Source organism: Paroedura picta, chromosome 6 (assembly GCF_049243985.1).
Source record: "Paroedura picta isolate Pp20150507F chromosome 6, Ppicta_v3.0, whole genome shotgun sequence".
Classification (NCBI taxonomy): domain Eukaryota; kingdom Metazoa; phylum Chordata; class Lepidosauria; order Squamata; family Gekkonidae; genus Paroedura; species Paroedura picta.
This window is the reverse complement of record NC_135374.1, coordinates 57,788,363-57,801,238: the sequence shown is the minus strand read 5'-3', so window position 1 is coordinate 57,801,238 and position 12,876 is coordinate 57,788,363. Positions and strand designations below refer to the sequence as shown.

Sequence of the window (12,876 nt, the reverse complement as noted above, 5' to 3'; positions counted from 1 at the left end):
GGGACTGTGCAAGTTCAGGATTTGAGACATCCCTCCGACCTGTGAGAACCCACAAATCCAACGAGCTTCCATTTTCCAGGTTCATGCCCACCTCTAGTTAAGAGTAGCTGACTATTAATCTGGAGAACCGAGTTTGAATCCCGACTCCTCCACATGCAGCCAACTGGGTGACCTTGGACTAGTCACAGTTCTCAACAGCTGTTCTTGCAGAGCAATTCTCTTAGAGTTCTCAGCCCCACGTACCTCACAGGTGTCTATTGTGAGGAGTGGAAGGGAAAGTATTTGTAAGCCACTGTGAGACTCCTTTGTGTAGTGAAAAGCAGGGTATAAAAAACTCAGCTCTTCTTCTTTTCTTCTTGCTACTCTTTCTTCCAGGTACTAACTGGGGTTAACCCATTTTGCTCATAATGTCCAAATATTAGCAAGTTGAAGTTCATTCTTCCCCACACCAACGATCTAATCAGGAATTAATATGGTTTAGAGCAGTGGTCCCCAACCTTTCTGAGGTTGGGGACCGGCAGGGCAACGGGGCGTGGCCCGTGGGCCACGCTCACGCATCGGCCGCGCCCGCGGGCCGCACCCACGCATCAGGCCGCACCTGCGGGCCGCGCCCGGCCCTGATTCCCTCTCCCCGCCCTCCCGCAGTAAGAAGCTTCCCGGGCCACAAGCTTTTACTGCGGGGGGGGGGGCAGGGAGAGGGAGCCACAGCCCGCAGGTTGGGGACCACTGGTTTAGAGTTTTGGGTTGGGGATGGGATTTCCAATATGCTTAACTGTCCATTCTTCTTAAATCCAAAAGCCATTAGTTTTGTTCTGTGTACAGGGCAGAGTAAGAGCTAAATAAGTACTTAGTACAGCAACAATGTTAGTTCATTCCAGTCATAAATAAACCTTGTTGTGACCTGAATACAGTTACAGAATTGCCAATTGGCAGCTCGGTGCTTCTGAAGAATAGGAAGGTTAGGCTATACGTGATCTAAAAGAGTGGGCATCATTGATAGGTTGCATGTTGTATATAAAGTGGCTATTTGAATACAAGTGTACTTCAATATCATCCTTTTATTTAATCTGAATTTATGGAAAACACCCAAAAAGTTAAAATTAAGTGACATCCTCATTCTAAATACATTCTAAAAACTGCTTTATACGAAGTCAATGCATTTGTCTGTCAAAGTCTTATGTTATCTGCTTTGAAAAGCAGCAGTCCTTGAGGACCTTACACATAATCTATTACCTGTTCCCTTGAACTGGAGATGCTGGTGTATTGAGCTTGGGACTTTCTGCATACAACTACTCAAATTGCTTGGCTGAATTTTGTGCTGATGCATGCTTCATTTTCAGTATTGCTTCAGATTCATATGTAAACTTGAATTCTTTCAGATGTTACTGAAAGCCCTGTTGCTTAGAATGAGGAGAACACTGGATGATGATGTATTTATGCCTCTTTATCCCAAAAAGTAAGCTTGCTTTTTGTTTCTCATACATGCTTGGGATTACATTGCATTATTCTGTTAACTTTGTACTGGATCATGTCAGTAATTTCCTGAGCTACTCAAAACATTTCTTATTTTTCAGTGTTTTAGAAAACAAGAACTCTGGTCCTTATTTGTTTTTCCAGAGACAGTTTTGGTCTTCAGTAAAGGTAAGCTAGTGAAGAAATTAAGTTTTAAACCAGGTAACACTGTGGCAGGTATAAGAATAATTGATGGACTTCATATGAAGGAAAATTGTTTGTAGGGGAAAGAAAGCTATCAGACTGAACATCACTGCTTCTGAGTTTTAGATCACCATGAAATTGACTGAACACCTTATCTGCCCAGAGTGTAACATGTGATGTGATAAAAAAGAATAGTGGCTTTTCAAAAAAACGTTAATATTGTATGTAGATATTTTGTGAACTCTTCATAAAATGAAAGGAAATTCATTTTTGAATGTTTAAATTTTAAACACTGACAAGAAAGTTCTACATCAGCAAACTGTAATTTTGGAGTCCAAAAAGCCACTTGCAGTTCACCTATACATGGACAGTTATTTTAATGCTGACTGTTCAAAAACATCATTTTGCATCTTAGTCAGTTCTGTATAATTTCCAAAAGATTTGATTTATGGCAAATATCTCTAGCGTTCAAAGTTCTGTTAAAAGACTGGATTCTGCTATCTGTAAGCAGAGCTCTACTTAAGGAATGAAACTTCCTTGTCTCTTCCTCTCAATGTTAAGACTATGGTTTGGTTCATATGGAGGATTGGCAGGGGAAGCATGATTTTCACCTATACTCCTCTCCAGCTTTCCTTCCACATACTGTTTCTAGGTACTCCTATCCAACAAGACCAGTACTTCAGAGGGTAGTTTAGATTGGGGGGGGGGGGGGCAAAATATACTTCATGGATGGAAATCCCTTTCCCCCATGTCTGTGGGATGCAAGCCAATGGGCTGAAATCAGTTTACTATGGAGCTTTCTCACTTCCTTGCTTGTGCTGTAGCCTGAAATTCAGGGAACAGCAGTGGCCCAACGTCAGAAAAGTATTAACTAAGACTAGTTGTCACTGATTTCAGCTGGATAAGTTGAACTCATTGTTAACTTCCCTCGAAATCAGTGGGGTCTAGTTTTCAGTGCTTGTTTTAATGTCTTTTGTTTTAAAACCAATTCGGACTTCTGTAAGCTGACCTTTTCACATCAAGTTTGAGAAAATATACATATCAATATTTGATCAACTTGGGGTGTAAATTATTTATGGAAATAGTTTCTGCATCCCATATCCATAGATTCAAATTGTCAGGTTAAGAGAAGTAAGTGTACATTGATTCATTACTCTGCTTTATGTTCATTTTTTTAAACTTTGTTCTTAGCTACTGGGAAACTTTCTGCAGTGGTATGGAATCCTTTCTAACAAAACTCTGCAAGAACTGTCAATAGATGGCCTGCTAAACAGATATATCCTCATGGCTTTTCAGAATTCTGAGTGTGGAGATGACAGTATTAAGAAAGCTCAACATGTATGTAAACATATTACTTTCATAATTCAGTAATCTTAAAAAGTCTTGTTCAGCATGTTGCAAAGCACTGAATGGAAAATTACTGAGTGGCACTGTGCTGCAACTGTTACAAAGTCGTGGCAAAATCTTGTTGAAATTTTTATTCACTCATGAAGTTTCTTTCACTGTACCACACAATATATGTGCTTTTCCTTTTTCTTGGAGAAAGGATTAAAAATCTGAAACATTATAAGTTTGTAATGTAATAAAATAAAATCAGAGTCCAGTAGCACCTTTAAGGCCAACAAAGATTTATTCAAGGTGTGAGCTTTCGAGAGCAAGCACTCTTCCTCAGATGGAAGAGGAAGAGTGCTTGCACTTGAAAGCTCACGCCTTGAATAAATCTTTGTTGGCCTTAAAGGTGCTACTGGACTCTGATTTTATTGTGTTACTTCAGACCAACATGGCTACCCATTTGAATCTAAGTTTGTAATGTATTTACCACAGAAAGTTTGTTGATGTATGTTTTGTACATTGCACTAACTAAATGGGAAAATGTACCTTTTTGACTGCTGTTATCCATATGATGCAAAGAAGACACCTTTATTTTATGTATTGAATTTGTATGCTAACATAGCCATTCTTTTCAAAGGTGTTCTTTATTACAGATAGCCAGACTTATTGCTTGCTTAATCTTGTGTTCTGGTCCTCTTTCTTCCTGTTCTATTTTCTAGGTAATTAGCTGCTTCCCTAAACAGTGGTTCACGAACCTTAAAGGAAATAAAACAATATCACATTTAGAAAATCTCTGTAGATACCTTGTTCATCTTGCTGATACTGTATACCGAAACAGCATTGGATGCTCTGATGTAGAAAAAAGAAATGCAAGGTAACCTATTTTTACATCATGTTTCAGCTCTTTACATAGGTAACAAAAATAGATCTCCAACACAATGGCTAGAATTTAAAGGGTCATACGCAACCAAGAGCAATGCAGTCTCTTCTTTCCCCATGCATTGTCTAAAAGAAAAAACCCTCAGCAACAGAGTTATACGCCATTCTGAAGAGGCTGCAGGAAGAGAATTTTCAGAATCCTCTTGATTTTGAATATTTATACACTGTACTCACATTCACAAAGTAGTTTACAGACAATCAGAACTAATCAGTTACAATGCAGTGGCCTCCGATTGCACACTTAGTCTATCTCCTAATGGACGGCCATCCGGATAGAACCACCCCCCCAATACATTTGCCAGTGGTTTGGAAGCCGTAGCTGGATGGTTAGAGCAGAGTTGCCTGAAACTTAATCTCTCCAAGATGGAGGTCCTGAGGCTGGGCAGGGAGGTCCTGAGGCTGGGCAGGAAAGTGGCAAATCAGGAAATGTGCCTTCCTATCTAGGCTGGGGTGCAAATTACCATCTTGCCCTTAGCCAGGGATTTGGGAGTGATTCTGGATGCCTTTCCATGGAGACTCAGGTCACAGAAGTAGTATGCATGGCATTTTCCCATCTACGCCAAGCAAAGCTTCTAGTGCCCTGCCAGTCATCAGACTGCTGGGCTACAGTTATCCGTGCAACGGTCACCTCCAGGCTAGACTTCAGTAACTTGCTCTATGCTGGCCTGTCCTTGTCCCTGACCAGGAAATTACAACTGGTGCAAAATGCAGCTTCTAGGGTTCTCATAGGAACATCTTGGAGGGCTCACATCCAGCCAGTGCTGAGGCAACTGCATTGGTTACCGGTTGTGGCCTGGATCAGGTCCAAGGTTTTGGTTTTAACCTTTAAGGCCATCCATGGTCTTGGGCCCCTTATATCTGCAGGGCTGCCTGCCTCCTTATACCCCTTATAGGGCATTACACTCTGCATGTATGAAATTGTTGGCAGCACCCAGTCCAAAGGAGGTTCGCCTAGCCTCAACCAGTATCAGGGCCTTTTCAGTCCTGATCCCGACCTGGTGGACTGAGGTATAGTGTAGTCAGACCCAGTATTTCATGAATAACGCAAGTTTGTTAACATTAATTGCCGGGTGTAAAACTGTTAACCGTTCTTTTCTTTCTTCTTAGGGAGCATATAAAACAGATAATAAAACTGCTAGCAAGTATTCGAGCACTGGACCATGCTGTAATAGTTGCAAATGAGCATAACATTAAAGAATTAAAAATTTTAATTGAAGGGAAATAAATATTGCCAGAAATCTGGACTTCAAAAATCATTCCTGAAGTGTAATTTTGTACATATGTAAAGTTTTCTTAATCTGTAAACAATTGTGTTTTAATACAAAGTGCATTCTTATACACATCATCTGTAACAAGTACTTGTGTCTTTAAGAAAGCTGGAAAGAGAATCCAGAAAAACTTTCATCTACATCTTGTTTACAGACAACTTTTATACTCCCATGGTGGCCATCACTTCACTTAACTGTCCAGTAGGTAACTGGAAGTTGTATATTATAAAATTCATTAACTGTTTAGATGCAAATATGTATAGCCTCCGGTTTTTATTTAAAATAAGTGTCTTCTTTCAAAATCAAACTTCTGAGTTGCTTAAATTTGGTAATAAAATGAACTGTGTTGTTTAAAAAAAATGGTGAGTGTGATATGATCCCCAAGAGTGAAAAAGCTTACAAAATGTTATTGGACATACATTTATAGATTGCAGAAATAGCTGAACATTAACAGCTACATTCAGCCAATAGTGGGTTTTTTTATTATTCAGTCCCCTTCATAATAGTTTACAATTAATGGTAATATTTTTTTCCATATATCCAGGGAAAGTCTTTTGAATGAAAATATTTCAGCCATACATTTTGGATTCTTGTTCTGAAAACAAAAACCTGCTAACTCAAATTGTTAAATTTTATGATGATGTATATATATTTTAAGTCCGTTTATCTCATATCAGGAGTATATTCCTCACAGGTTTCTTAATTCAGAATATTAAAGGCCCCAGCCTACATAACATAAATGTTATGAGCACATTGAATATTCCAGAAGGTTTACATCAATTGCTTGATAATTTTTTAAAGAATAATCTTACCTTTAAGAGCCATGTTGCTATTGAGATTTGTTTGACTTCTGCAGAGCCCTGTCATTGTCAGGGTGGTTGATAGCCTCGTTTATTTTAAGGTGTATTTCTTTATACTTGAGAAAGTATAGTACTGAAATTATACTTGGAATACTGAATAATAGTGGATCATTGTATTTCATGATGCTCCTTGTCATGTGATGTAAAGAAAATATTAAATGTACAGTCTGCTTTTTGAACACATTGGGTCACTTTTCTGAATTATTTGCACTGAATATGTTTTATGGCCAGCTAGACTCAACAGCAAGGTAAAGGGTTGGAATAATCAGACAGCTTTTCCAGTGAAAGATAGCAGAATTCCCCAGAGACCTACGTTGTGACTGGTACTATTGGTTCATAAATTACCTGAAGCTCCAAGGTAGCAAAGTTTTTTTGGATAACCCCAATTTGTCTGATGTAACCCACCTAATAATTTTTAACCCAAATGCCTTTTGTCAAACTAATAACAAACAATTTATGAGCCTATGCATATTCAGCTGAAAATCAGTCCCACTATGCTCAGCGAGTTTCCCTTCAGGGACATAGATTTGCAACCTTAACATTTTGTGAGGATAGATACTAAAGACATTATATTGTGTAATTGGCCTTTCAATGCCTGCAAATTCCAATAAGATTTCAAGGATCCATGGCAGTGCACACAATTCAGCTAAAAGTTAAACATGCTTTTGCATGTTAAAGTTGTACCACAAAGATTATTTTAAAATAAAACTTTCATCATTTGTGAAATGTTACTAAAACATTATTTTTTTGAGAACTTGCAAATGTCAATAGTTTAGGATTGCATGGTCTCCATGACAACCATGGCCCATGTCAGGTGGTAATAGGCCTCACATACTACATTTTTGACCGGGTGTTAAGTACTGGGCCGGAAGAAGGAAATCTGAAGATAGGGGGAATTGAAGATGATCCCCCTGTCATGGACAGATCATTACATGCTGGGCTCAGACTCAGAGGGATACCCAGACACTGCAGACATGTGGAGATTAAGATGACCCTCACCTACGTATTGGGATTTTTCTGCTGATATGGCCACTATTCTTGGCATCAAGAATAGAAAAATGTTCCAAGCAAATGACATGATTGTTCTTGGGCACTCCTTTTCAGATGTAAGACAAGTAAGACAGGTAGCATGACTGTGGAGGTGGATGAATCCACTAAAGCTTGAGCTAGAGCTTAATTTTAAAGTTTACTCTGAAGAAGGAACACCATTTCAACACTTGCAACTGAACAGTATAGACTAATAGGACTCTTACAGGTGGTTGGGTTGGGTCTATTTCGTTCTAGCCCACTGCAACTTTTTTGCTGAATTTAGTAGAAGTCACCTCCATTCCAAACTGGATTGTACTTTAGTAATGACCAGAATAAATAGTCCCAGGGCAGCAGTTGGAGTTACCTTTCAACCTGACCAGTCTGGGAATGTGAACAGGATGCTTGGTAGTCAGACTTACCAAGTCTTTTATAACTGCCCCTCCTTGACTGCTTAAATCTGTTGGGCGCATAGGAGTGATTGGTGGATTGGGTCTAGGAAACAGTAAATGCCATCCCCAAGAGGGTTGTTACTGCCTTGAAGTAGGTTAGTGGTGTATTCACTCCTAAAGAAACCTGCATATACCGCAAGGGAGGGCAGTATAGAAATATAACAATTATATTCCCGGCTCTAATATACTATCTTGGAGCAAAATTATTGAATGAGCGGTGTCTGGGCAACTTCAGGGACTTTTAATTGAAGTGGATTGTTTGGGTCAGTTGACAGGCCTGGTTATAGGACTGATATGGCCTTGGTTGCCATGGTAGATGACCTGTGCCAAGAGACAGATGTACTATGACCCTGCCTTTCAACAGCTTTTTGATCCCAAGAATCATGGCATCCTTTAGAGCAGTGGTCCTCAACCCCTGGTCCAGAGACTGGTGCCGGGCCGTGGCTCCACCTCATCCTCCCTGGCTGCTGCCTCAGGGGCTGCCTTGCCACTCTGCCACCGGCTCACCTTTGGTGCTCTTCAGCAGCCGCCATGGCTGGGGCTCCCCCTCAGTGTGGCACTGCGCAGCTGCTGCTGGCACCCTCCACCACTGTCGAGAAAGCAAGTGGAGCAGGGGCTCAGGCGGCAGCAGTGACGTCCCTCGGCAAAAGACTACCCCCCCCCGGGCCTCAGTAAAATTGTCAAGCATTGACCAGTCCTCAGTGATAAAAAGTTTAGGGACCACTGCTTTAAAGGGACTTTGCATTTGAAGGTGTTGTTTTGCAGGGGTTTTGGTCCTCCCTTCAAGGTAGGCTTCAGATAGTAGTGTTGGGGAAAGTGATGCTCCATTCTTAGCCTCAGGTCTAACAAGTTCTACAGGTTTCTGTCTTGCCCCTTTGCTTTTCAACATTTATGTGACACCACTACAAGAATATGCAATGATGCTTCATGTCACATTGGGAGGCAATGGAAACCATGAATAGGTGCCTTAAGGCAGTTTTGGGATGGATCAGGGCTAACAGAAACTTACTCCATACAAAAATGATGGTGCTACACATAGGGAGGTTTGAGCCAGGAAATGGGATATATGGGATTAAATGGTCTTAGGGTGCATGTCATTAGCTTTCAGCCTATCTAGGCTGAACTGGATGAAACTCTACTCCCCGCAAAGCAGCAGATTTATAGCTTGGGCATTGTTGTGTTGGATAAACAAATAATAACAGGGCTGGGGGAGTTCACTAGCTGTGGCTGGGTAAAAAATGTTGCTATTGTGTATGCCCTGATCATGTTTAGATTACTACAATGTGCTGTACATGTGCTGAAGACAGGCTAGAAGCTCTAATTGGCACAGAATGCTGTAACCAGAATGTTTACTTGAGTTGTAGGGACATACCACGTCAGTCTAATACAGCCTTTAAAGCCCCATATGGCTTGAAGCAAGCGTTTCTTAATGACCATCTATTCCTATATGAATCTGCCTATCCAGCCACCTTCAGAAGCCCTGCTTTTTGGTACCCCCAGTATCAGGTGGCTGCCCAAGAAAAGGCTTTGGCATTCATGACACTGATCCTGTGGATTTCCTTCCCTGGAGAAATTCATATTTCTGTATTGTTTTCTGCCACTAGCAAGTAAAGGCTTTTTGGCTTTTGTTCTTAAACTATTGTGTGTGTTTTATTTGTTAATACATTTCATATAATTTTAAATGATGTTTTAATGGCTTGGTATTCTATTGTTCACCACCTTGGGGACCTATTTTGGTGGAAAGGCAGCATAGAAGTGTTTTAAATAGATACAACCGAACACACACAACTGCTGGGCAAATGTAATTCTGGCACCTTTATCTGTTACAAAGTGTCAGCCCCAAAATAGAACAAGACATTCACTAGAATCCTAACGCTCTTTGTCGTAATCACACTGAAGGCAGTGCACATTGAATTACATGGCATCATATGGCTTCATTTGGGATATTATGACACAGTTTATTAATTTGCCACAATTTGCTTTTGCCTTATATCTCCACAGTTATGATGGTTGTTCATTAGCCTGAGGAAGAGTGCATGCACTCAAAAGCTCAACTGGAATAAATCTTTGTTGGTCTTAAAGGTGCTATTGGTCCCTTTAAAAAATGTCACTAATGGTTTAAGAATGGAAACTTTGGAATTACCCAGCAGCCACCTTTAGACATAAAGCAAACATGCCAAGATTTTTTTAAAAATGAACATGCAGCTGTTAACCCATCAGTTTCTAGGAATCCTTGAAACAGTAAAGCAAAAAAGATTCAAAAGGAATGTAATTGACATAGTCCTAATTTACTGAATTTGCAACATAGCCCTGGCAGGGAGATCAAACATGTCTGGAGAATCAGCAACTCATCAATTATTATTAAAATTTCCATATAAGGAAGGTGGGAAGGCATCCTCTTTATGACGCACGGGGAAAATAACGCGAAATCCTCCGCTTTATGGATTCCTCTAAGAGCACTGGGAGGAAGGGATTAAAAACAAGACTGCGCTCCATTAATCGGCGAAAGAGGAAGGACTTCCTGCGAAACTTCCCTCAGGCCGTCCCGGTGGGATATTAGTCGTGATTTTAACATCCGCACCGCCTTCAGTCACTCGCCGGAAGACCCGTCCCGCCAAGGCCGCCGGCTCTTTGAGGCAAGCACGCAACCCCCCTTCTCTCTTCGAGGCGGGAAGGCGACAGGGGAGAGAGCGGCGTCGCCCCAAGGCCCTTCGCCTTCGGACCGCCAGCCTCGTCCCCGACGCTTTCCCCCGCTCCCTCCCTCTCCCTCTCGTCCCCTCGTGTCTGGGAAAGCCGCCTGGAACAGGCAGGGAAGCGTCAGTGAGAAGTCAAGATTCGAACACCGTGAGAAAAAAAACGCCCTAAAGCGGCGAAGACAAACCAAAGGCCAACGCCCCGCCCCCGGCACGCGAGCAGACACGCTCAGCCCCGCCCCCAGCCGCCGCTCGCACCCCCTTTGTTCTTCCTCGGCCACTTCCGGTGTGGGTGCGTTGCTATGCGGAAGCGGGGCCTGGCCAGAGAGGAAGTGAAGTATCCGCCTCGGGCGGCGGCAGTCACAAGCGCCCCTGCAGGTGGCGAAGGAGCCGGTGAGGGAAGCCGAGTCGGACTGAGGGGGGAGGCCAGACAAGACGTCACCAGCTCACCCCTCCGCCCGGGTCTGAGCCGTCTGTCAGAAGGAGGCCGAGCCTTCCCCGCCGGGCTGCTCAGGAGAAGGGCAAGCGGTTCCCTCGGCACAAGATGGAGGCAGCTTGAGCCCCGCCGCGACGTCCTCGCGCTCTTCTGCCCCCGCAGCCGGGTCTTCCGCGCCTAGGAGCGGTGGGTCCCCCCGCCCCCGGTGCCCTTTCCGTGCCGCCCGTGAGGCTGCCGCTCGCGCTCCCAGCAGCTGCCTCCGGCGGGAGTCGCCGGCCAGCCGCCCGGGCTGCGTTCTGCCCTTCACAGCGTGAGCGAGCGGCGGCTCCTGGCCGTTGCGTTTTGCCCCTTTCTCCGAGGCCCGGGGGGGGGGGGCGCTCCTCTGGTGGAGGGTCTCAGTACGCGAGTGGGCGCGGAGGTGGGGAAGGCAGCACAGCCGTCCACCGGGGATGCGTGGGCGGGGAAAGTGGTTCCTCCAGCAACAGGCGGAGGACGCGGGAGGGTCTCCTCGCCACCGCTGGTAGTGGGGAAAGAGCGGCGGCATTGAAGCTGCCTGGTGTATTTGCACAGGGAGGCTTAATGGCATAATAAGAAAAAAGAGTTCTTGGAAGGAATGGCGGTACACATGATTTTACCTCTCCTTCCTTTTTTCAGCCCCGCCCCCTGTGGTTGCCTAATTGTCAAGCTGAGTAATCGGGTGCTCCTGTCTGTGGTCAATTGAAAAACTGATTTATTTATTTTTTTACTTAACGGTACAAAGTTTCAGTGAGTCTGGTGGTAAATTCTGAAATGTTTCTAAAGTATTACAATGGTAACAGCATTGCCAATAAGAGCATATATTAAAGGCAATGTAAAGTCAGGATTAGCCCTTTTAATATGTAGGGGTGCCTGAGGCATTGCTTATGTACAGTCTTACATAGCAAAAATAAGCTGTACCCGTTCCAAGTTGTGATGGGTATGTTCTGTCCGTTTTGTGGGCTGGTCTATCGGATAGGTACGTTGTAGTCTGCATTTTTGTAAACCAGTGTGGAATAACAGCAGGAATATCTGGAAGTTTTCTGCTAAGGGTTGGATAATTGTATTTTATCAGGGAACACTGAAACAAATGTAGAATTATGATCTGTCTTGTGTGTTTTCTAGCTGAGCTTAGTTGCTCTTTAGCTCAAGGAACACCTGACTGAGTATATGTAGGGTACACTAAGCAGGGGCGGCCAAATTGTGGCTCTCCAGATGTCCATGGACTAGAATTCCCATGAGCCCCTGCTGCTGGCAGGGTTCACGGGAATTGTAGTCCATGGACATCTGGAGAGCCATGGTTTAGTCACCCCTGCACTATAGTAACATAATAAAACATAATTTATGAGATTTAAAATCTCACCTGATTAGATGTGACATAACACAAGTTCAGATCTTATGTTCAATATGCAAGCAGGTTTGGGGGTGGGACAAAAGCATGAAGGTGGAGTAGTGAGCAGAGCCATTCTGTTGCCTTTATTTCCAGAGGGTAGCAGCCATGTTAGTATGCAGTATAATAGCTAGATTCCAGCAGCAACCTAGAGATCAACAAGATTTTGGGGTATGAATTTTTAAGTGTCAGACCTCTCCTTCAGCTTGAGAGTATCTGAAGAATGGAACATTAACTCTCAAAAGCTTATACCATGAAAATCTTGTTGGTCTCCAGATTTGAATCTAGCTGCTCAGTCACCTTTAGTTATCCCTTGGTTGGGTCCACATCATAGCTTTTAGTTTTATGACTGTGCAGTTCTTTTTCTGCTACTTCCCCTTCATTGTTACAAGATGTAGGCTCAGTTGCACCTGGGCCTTTCTGGGACATTCTGTTGTTCTTTGTGCATATGAATTACAAATACACAAAGAACTAGGAATACTGAGTGGTAGGTATACTAGCTTGTCATTTTAAGCTGCTTGAGTTATTTACTTGCAAATAATTGTAATTGGGGTTAGGCATAGTGGGTTATGGGCTGAGATGGTAGGCTGTGGTGTTATGAGCAGATGCTAGTAGACTGGAGCATCTACTCTTGAACTTAATTGGATTATCTACGTTTATTGGATCTGGTAATGAACAAGCAATTTAACTTGATTGTTCGTATATTGTTTGTGATGTTTGTAGAATTTGATACAGACCACAGGATTTTATCCAAAAGAGCTTTTGTGGAGGGAGACTGTACTTGTATTGTGTCAGGATACAACCAACTG

The 12,876-nt window shown here is 42.9% G+C and overlaps 2 protein-coding genes across 18 annotated transcripts in view; both read left to right on the top strand.

The window, feature by feature from the left end:
- The window catches only part of PAXBP1 (PAX3 and PAX7 binding protein 1), a 33,755-nt gene extending 27,517 nt beyond the window's left edge, over positions 1-6,238 (top strand). The window contains exons 14-18 of the mRNA XM_077342571.1: positions 1,380-1,456; positions 1,575-1,641; positions 2,848-2,994; positions 3,708-3,862; positions 5,035-6,238. Of these exons, the coding sequence (XP_077198686.1) occupies positions 1,380-1,456; positions 1,575-1,641; positions 2,848-2,994; positions 3,708-3,862; positions 5,035-5,152 (564 nt within the window). The 3' untranslated portion in view covers positions 5,153-6,238. The remainder of the gene's footprint in view (positions 1-1,379; positions 1,457-1,574; positions 1,642-2,847; positions 2,995-3,707; positions 3,863-5,034) is intronic.
- Positions 6,239-10,480: 4,242 nt separating this feature from the next.
- The window catches only part of SYNJ1 (synaptojanin 1), a 50,208-nt gene continuing 47,812 nt past the window's right edge, over positions 10,481-12,876 (top strand). For 6 of the 17 annotated variants that reach the window (XR_013231920.1, XR_013231921.1, XM_077342566.1 and 3 more), the window contains exon 1: positions 10,505-10,848. The gene's annotated coding sequence lies outside the window, so the exon portion shown is untranslated. Of the gene's footprint in view, positions 10,973-12,876 lie in introns of all 17 variants that reach the window. The other 11 variants (XM_077342557.1, XM_077342561.1, XM_077342560.1 and 8 more) reach the window with 7 other exon arrangements.